Source organism: Sinocyclocheilus rhinocerous, unplaced genomic scaffold, assembly GCF_001515625.1.
Source record: "Sinocyclocheilus rhinocerous isolate Xijiao unplaced genomic scaffold, SAMN03320098_v1.1 scaffold1366, whole genome shotgun sequence".
Classification (NCBI taxonomy): Eukaryota; Metazoa; Chordata; class Actinopteri; order Cypriniformes; family Cyprinidae; genus Sinocyclocheilus; species Sinocyclocheilus rhinocerous.
This window is the reverse complement of record NW_015630355.1, coordinates 170,051-177,761: the sequence shown is the minus strand read 5'-3', so window position 1 is coordinate 177,761 and position 7,711 is coordinate 170,051. Positions and strand designations below refer to the sequence as shown.

The following is a 7,711-nucleotide window of genomic DNA, read 5'->3' as shown; positions in this document are numbered from 1 at the left end:
TTGAATGCTGCTTTTAAATGCTCTAGCGTGAAGATAAACATGGCGGATTGTGTGCGGCTCACTCAGGGCGGGGCCTAAACAATGTGACGTCACATTGCTCAGAGAATCAAAACGGCATGTCTAATGAGACTGATTTGGTTTAATGGGGATTAAAAAATAATTAGTGGGTGGATGTTTATCATTGTAGGGTGGTTGTATTCACACACTGCCAACACACGTTTATGCCCAAACACCATGAAAGTGGATTTTGCATAACAGGTGCCCTTTAAGGTTTAGTTTCTTCACAGAGACATTCTACAATTCTAGAGGCATTTAAGAGTATCTTTAGCCAGGTGTTCCACATCTGAGGCTTTTCAAAGGCATTATATCAAACAGTCGTGTCTAAAACCCCATTCAGATTGGCCAGTTTTGTTAAAGCTAATTTTTTATAAATTTTTTGGTGCAATATATTTTGGACTGTCAGTGGTGGTGGGGACAAGTTCACTTCAAGGGTGTCTGACTGGAGAGCATTCTCTCTGCTATTCTTTAAAGTTTAATGATCCTGACATATTTCTACACCTCACACCCTTAAAGTACTTGGAATTGCATATTGAGAGGCCTGCATGGCAGTTTTATTGGCTGTAAAAGCCTTCCTAGAAATAACAAGCCTAAATATTCAGTATGTTCATCTCAGAGCAGCCTCATCCCATTTTTCTAACAGTTTTTTACTAAATGTGATTCTTTAAAAATTATATTTTTTTGTTCAGGCTGCTAAGAAAGAGTCAAGTTAATATGCATAGCTTGCACAAATTTTTAGCTTACATAGTTCAGTGAAAGCAATTTGATATGTAAGTAAAATGTGGCAAAGCAAGCAAAAACCTTTGACATCTTTAGCATTTCTTGTATTTTCATTCACCTGATTGGTTCTAACACTAGTACAGTGTAATTACATCAGTTGGGTTAGAAAGAAAAGAAAGAAAAGTCTAGAAATATACAGTAAGTGTCACTTTTCTGTTGCTTATTTTGTTTTTGTTTTTCTAGATGACTGTACTCCAAACCATATTTCTGCTGCTGATGGAAAGGTAATGATGTAATGAGACTATTGGTACATTTTTGCACTCTCAATCCCCTAACACACCCCATTTCTTCATCATACGTGTGTGCAGCTGGTTCAGTCCATGGGTGTGGCGATCTACCGTGCTTTGGACTGGGGCCTGGATGACAGCGAGGAGCGGGAACTGAGCCCTCAGCTCGAGCAGCTCATTGAGTTTATGGTCGGTGGTCAGGACAGCAGCAAAAGCAAACACTGCGGCAGTAATGCAGCTAACGACGAAGGCTACAGTGGCCAAGATGAGGATGAAGAAGAAGAGGAAGAAGGCACAGTGCATGACATTCATACTATTCATCAGGTGATTGCGCTTTGTGCCCGCAGACTGGCAAATCCAGCGCTGGCTCCCGAGCACTACCAGGCCGTGTGTCGTGCGCTTTTTCTGGAGACCCTTGAGCTGCGGACCTTCCTCAGCAGGATAAGAGACGCCAAAGAGGTGAGGAACCAACTTCCTTGTTGATGAAGGCATCTTTAATAAAACATGAAACACTGAAATTAAAGAAACTAGAAAAAAACCCACTCAAAATTACGGAAGGAAGATTATCAATTATAAGTGGCCCAGATCAGTAGTTCTCAACTGGGGGGGTCACAACCCAAAAATGGATTATAGGTCATTTATTCTAATCGTGAACAGCAGAGAAAAAAAATGCCAAATGCAATTAATAAAATGCAACTAAACATACATGCAACAATGCATATTAAGCATAGCAAAATAAACAGACTGGTTCCCTTAACGTTTGTTTTTTTGTCTTTTGTCTATTCAAATTAGATGCATGGCAGCAGGTACATGTAGCATGAGATGCCCTCATTTTCCAAAATAATGAAAAAAAAAAATAGAATAGAGAAATATAACCAAGGCTTAAATACAAGTTCACTTGGAATGAAGGTAACATGGAGAATGTTACACACAGGATTAGAGGATAGGATGTCCATGGTTGTTGTTGGAATAGGTCTGGTGTTCGGTCAGCAAACAGGAGGATCGGCACAGGTATATGTCATTAACTTAAACAGACTTTATTGGTAGAACCAGAAGACAAGTGGTGAAGCAGGTGAGTGATTGTTCAGAATGCAATAGTCTTAACTTTCCTTGTATTGCAGGTGAGGAGAGGATCAGCGCCGGATCACAGAAGATGGAAGCAGATGATGACTGAGAGAGAATCGTAGCAGGTAAGTACCATAGGTAGGTAGCTAGTTACAGTTTTTTCTGAATTGCTAAAACACATTTCTTGAAAAGTCAAAAGGAGCTTGCTATGACTTGGCTGAACAGTTATGAACAGTAACTGAATGTCTCTCTTGCAGATACAGGAACGAACACATGGAGGGCAGGTAACAGATGACTGAAGACAGGCTCCTGGACCATAGGCGAGTATACAGGTGAGTAGCAGGTAAGGTCTCTGTTAGTGTAGGAACGACGAGACCGGGCCAGTTCTTCCACCCTAACGTGGTTGTCTTGCAATTCTACACAAGATTCTCTTCCACTCTTCTTTTGCTGTTCTTTTTCCAACTGATTATGGTGGCCACAGAGAATCCGCTCAAATTAGGTTGAACTCTTTGTCCTGTCTCTGTCATTCCATGCACAAGAACATGGTCTATCACAGTAGCTCTGATTTAATCTGAAACGACTGTTCTTGGTCTTGCTCTTCCTCATCCTTCTCCACCTCATATACTCACTCTTCCATACCTCTCAGATTGATGGATGCACCCATGCCATCTGTGCACTTTGAACTGGCTTATATTTGGTACATTCACATATTTAGAAACAAGTGTGAACGGTTTTTAATTATTGTGTGTAAATGATGACAACCGTGTTGCAGTTGTACTTTTGCTTTCTTGTGTTTAGGGTTTTGCTTCACAAGTTTATCACAGTGCAAATTGCGTTTTACTGAGTGAGAATATGTTTAGAGTTTTGCAAAAAAGAGTGAATGAGCTCTGCAAACAGTGTCTAAACTGCCTGAACTCCGGATCACAGAAGATGGAAGCAGATGATGACTGAGAGAGAATCGTAGCAGGTAAGTACCATAGGTAGGTAGCTAGTTACAGTTTTTTCTGAATTGCTAAAACACATTTCTTGAAACCATCACTCATTTTCTCAAAACCTTAAACACAAATTCAAACCTTCAAACTAAATTCACAGAAACCCTGACTTCAAAATCAAACGATCGCTTCAAAACCATTTCACCTGTACTCAAAATCAAACAAAGCTTTCAGATCATACACACATTAGTCAATAATATACACACTACAGATAATTCATTAGACACTACATCAAAAACGGGAGAACACAGTTTCCAGTGCATATTCTGTTAAATAAAAAAAAACTTTTTATTGTATTTAGTAAATATTTTTCAATAAAACACACACACACACAAAAGAAATCACACCTAAGTTTGGTGAATATATATCTCAGAGAATATACAAAAACACACACACACACACACACACACACACACACACAGTCACACAAAAGAAGAGGACAGAAAGGTAAGTGAAATACCGGTATAAAGTGTTTTATTGAACGGCTGACACAGGAAAGGAACGAAAATGAAGCAATGGTAAGTATGGCAGTCAAAAGGAGCTTGCTATGACTTGGCTGAACAGTTATGAACAGTAACTGAATGTCTCTCTTGCAGATACAGGAACGAACACATGGAGGGCAGGTAACAGATGACTGAAGACAGGCTCCTGGACCATAGGCGAGTATACAGGTGAGTAGCAGGTAAGGTCTCTGTTATTGTAGGAACGACGAGACCGGGCCAGTTCTTCCACCCTAACGTGGTTGTCTTGCAATTCTACACAAGATTCTCTTCCACTCTTCTTTTGCTGTTCTTTTTCCAACTGATTATGGTGGCCACAGAGAATCCGCTCAAATTAGGTTGAACTCTTTGTCCTGTCTCTGTCATTCCATGCACAAGAACATGGTCTATCACAGTAGCTCTGATTTAATCTGAAACGACTGTTCTTGGTCTTGCTCTTCCTCATCCTTCTCCACCTCATATACTCACTCTTCCATACCTCTCAGATTGATGGATGCACCCATGCCATCTGTGCACTTTGAACTGGCTTATATTTGGTACATTCACATATTTAGAAACAAGTGTGAACGGTTTTTAATTATTGTGTGTAAATGATGACAACCGTGTTGCAGTTGTACTTTTGCTTTCTTGTGTTTAGGGTTTTGCTTCACAAGTTTATCACAGTGCAAATTGCGTTTTACTGAGTGAGAATATGTTTAGAGTTTTGCAAAAAAGAGTGAATGAGCTCTGCAAACAGTGTCTAAACTGCCTGAACTTGTTTAAGGTTTTGCAGAAAGAGTGATTTATTTGACAAATTGGTTTAGTCTACTGAGAATTTGGTTCAGAGAATGGGGTTTAGTGTCTTAGCAAATGTGAAAAACTGTAAGTTGATGCACAGTAGTGGACAACAAAGGTGAGTAGTATTATCTCAGTGTAGGAAGTCTTAGTCACAAACCACATTGGTGAAAGCAGTCTTATGCAAAGACTAGCATAACAGAATATAACCAGGGCGGGAGGGCGTCCTGGAACTGTGTCAGTTGGCAGGCATGTGAATAGGAATCTACAGGCAGGTGAGGGAATCTCCAGGACAGCAACGGTAACCCAGGAAACCATGGCGGAGCAGGTAGCTCAGGAGACCACGGCGGAGTAGACGAGAAGGAAGACTCCTTCAGAAGAACAGGCAGAGTTGAGAACCACCACGGCAGATCCGGTGGAGCAGGAAGCCCGGGGAGGGCTGTCAAGATCGAGGACCACCAGGGCGGAGCTGGCAGGGCATGAGGTCCTCATGGTGGAACTGAGGATCTCAGGCAGACTATTTGGAATGCCGGCTAACAGCCAACAGGAGAGCTGGCTGACTTAAGGCCGATGGGAGGGTCGGCTGAGAGATGATGAGGGAACATGGAGTGGCCTCCATGACTACATAATGTCAAACAGGAACTTCGGGAATGACCTTCTTAGTCATATCTGGACAGACCGAAGACTTGGAAACGACCTCCATGGTCATCTCAGGACGGACAAAAGAGTGAGAAACGACCTCCACTTCAATAGGAGTAAGAGAGCAGTGTGTGGCCCAAACACACATTACGGCCATCGCCATAATAGGGAGAGTAAACAGTGGTAGAGGGGTCTCAGTGCATAGCTGAGATAACTCTCCATGGTATCATCGCTCCATGGTACTCTATAGGAAAGATTGAGAAATTCCTCAACAATCTTCAATTGGATGGCCATCTTGGAAAATGGAGAGGAGCAAATTCACAGGATTAGAGGATAGGATGTCTGTGACGAGTGGGGCGATGATACCAGGCCTGGTCCTCTCTCCTCCGACACTGTCGTCACTCCTCCCTTTTATCCTTCCGGAGCTCCTCCGTGAGACTCGAGACCGGTGAGTGGTGCAGGTGTCGCTCATTATCAATCACTCCACCGGCCTCGCTCCGTTCCCACAGCTCTCGGCCCCGCCCCACTCGTCACAATGTCCATGGTTGTTGTTGGAATAGGTCTGGTCTTCTGTCAGCAAACAGGAGGATCGACACAGGTAAATGTCATTAACTCAAACAGACTTTATTGGTAGAACCAGAAGACAAGCGGTGAAGCAGGTGAGTGATTGTTCAGAATGCAATAGTCCAACATAAACTTGATAATAACAGTCTTAACTTTCCTTGTATTGCAGGTGAGGAGAGGATCAGCACCGGATCACAGAAGATGGAAGCAGATGATGACTGAGAGAGATTCGTAGCAGGTAAGTACCATAGGTAGGTAGATAGGTAGCTAGTTAAGTTGATGCACAGTACTGGACAACAAAGGTAAGTAGTATTATCTCAATGAAGGAAGTCTTAGGCTGTGTTTACACTTGGCATTAACATGCGATCACCGTGATCTGATCAAGCAGATCGGATCATCAGTCAATCAAGACACGGCGCGTTTACACTTGGCAATATCAGCTGACTTCTCGATCTGAATAACCGATCGGATCTGTCTTTCCCGCACAATATTTAAATAAGTCTGCGGTGCAAAGTCGACCTGAAGTGGTGGGTTTTCTTTTGAAAACTATTTTCAGTCGCGGGACATCTTACAAATTAAAATAATGTAGGAGTCTCATTAGCGCTCTGTTCTTCCGACAGATCGGGAGAGAGGGGCGGCGTTTTGTGTGATGTCGACCTGCGAATGCAGACACGATGGCTGGATTGCGTTTACATTACACTGAGATCCGGAGGAGTTATATGAAACGTAGTTTGCGGACCAGTGTTGCCAAATCCGCGATTGCCACTGGTTGTTTTTTATGTTAGCAGGTTGAAGCGACCCCAATATCTGATATTTAGGCCCTGGAATGTGAATTGTACCAGGAGAACCCCGCCAAATTTTTTTTTTTTTTTTACAATAAATCAGTGTTCCTCAACTGTGGTAAAAAAGAGGGCTTGCCAATAGTGAGAAAGGTTTTTAGAGGCAAAATAATTTATTAGATTTTAATGAAATATTATGAACTGGAATAACGTGCATCGTTTTACTGGGGGACCCCCTCGAAAGCAATTGGGCTATTTTCAGGCTAGTTTTGAGTAGCAATTGGGCGGGTTTTGTAGCGAAAACCTGGCAACCCTGCACCAGACTTCGTCCTATTGTGAAATCATGCAGTGTGTAACCTCCTGTTGTCGCTCCAATTTAAGGGGGTCTGAATACTTTCCGTACCCACTGTATATCAAGAAAGTAAAATGTGTCATTTTTCTATTTCATGTCGACTTTTGCCTGCATCTCATTAGCACAACTCTGGAAAAGTATACTATAAACATATATATTTTATTCTAAACATTGATGTATTTAAATGTATTCAAATTTATGGAGCCAGAAATATGACAAAATGATTTGAATTTGACTTGTAAATCTGAATTATAGTGTCGTTGAACAAAACTGAATATTACATGGCATTTTATAGTTTTGAATTTTATATTTTTTTAATGATTAAGTTTAATTACTTTGAATAATTTAATTATATTTGTGCAAACATACCAGACATAGGTCAAAACATTGACAAATTTGGCTGAATTATAAAAGCCAGAAGTGGTACTAAATAAAGAGCTGTTTGGGAGCCGAAAGAGCCGGTTCTTTTTGCTGAGCTGAGCCAAATGATCCGGATCCCTAAAAAGAGCCGGAATTCCCATCACTATCTTAGCCAGTTAGGGGAAAAAGTCCCACTTTTATGTTGCGTAAAACACCATATTACTGTACATAGTTTGTGTGAGAATTTAAGATTCTGATCTGATAAGTATCTGATATTTTCCTGTAGATGCTGAAGAAGATCAGGACGGAGGAACCGCAGGAGGACAATTCCACCACTGAGCTTGACGCTCTTCAACACACTGACTGGGTAAAAGACGTGCTTATTAGAGCTGTAGTTGACATTGTAGTTTCAATTACTCATATTTGTCTTTGTGATGTCCAGCTGTATAAGCGGATGTAATGATGGAGATGTGTGTTTGGTGACTCAGGCTCGTCTGTGGGTGCAGCTGATGAAGGAGTTGAGGCAGGGAGTGAAGCTCAAGAAGGTGGAGGAGCAGCCCTTTAACCCTCTGCCCACAGAGTTCAGCCTCACGCCCTTTGAGATGCTCATGCAAGACATTCG

General features: G+C 41.7%; 1 protein-coding gene across 1 annotated transcript in view; it reads left to right on the top strand.

The window, feature by feature from the left end:
• spire2 (spire-type actin nucleation factor 2) overlaps window positions 1–7,711 on the top strand; it is a 29,396-nt gene that overhangs the window by 2,722 nt on the left and 18,963 nt on the right. The window contains 3 exon segments of the mRNA XM_016552598.1: window positions 1,021–1,061; window positions 1,146–1,523; window positions 7,376–7,456. Of these exon segments, the coding sequence (XP_016408084.1) occupies window positions 1,021–1,061; window positions 1,146–1,523; window positions 7,376–7,456 (500 nt within the window).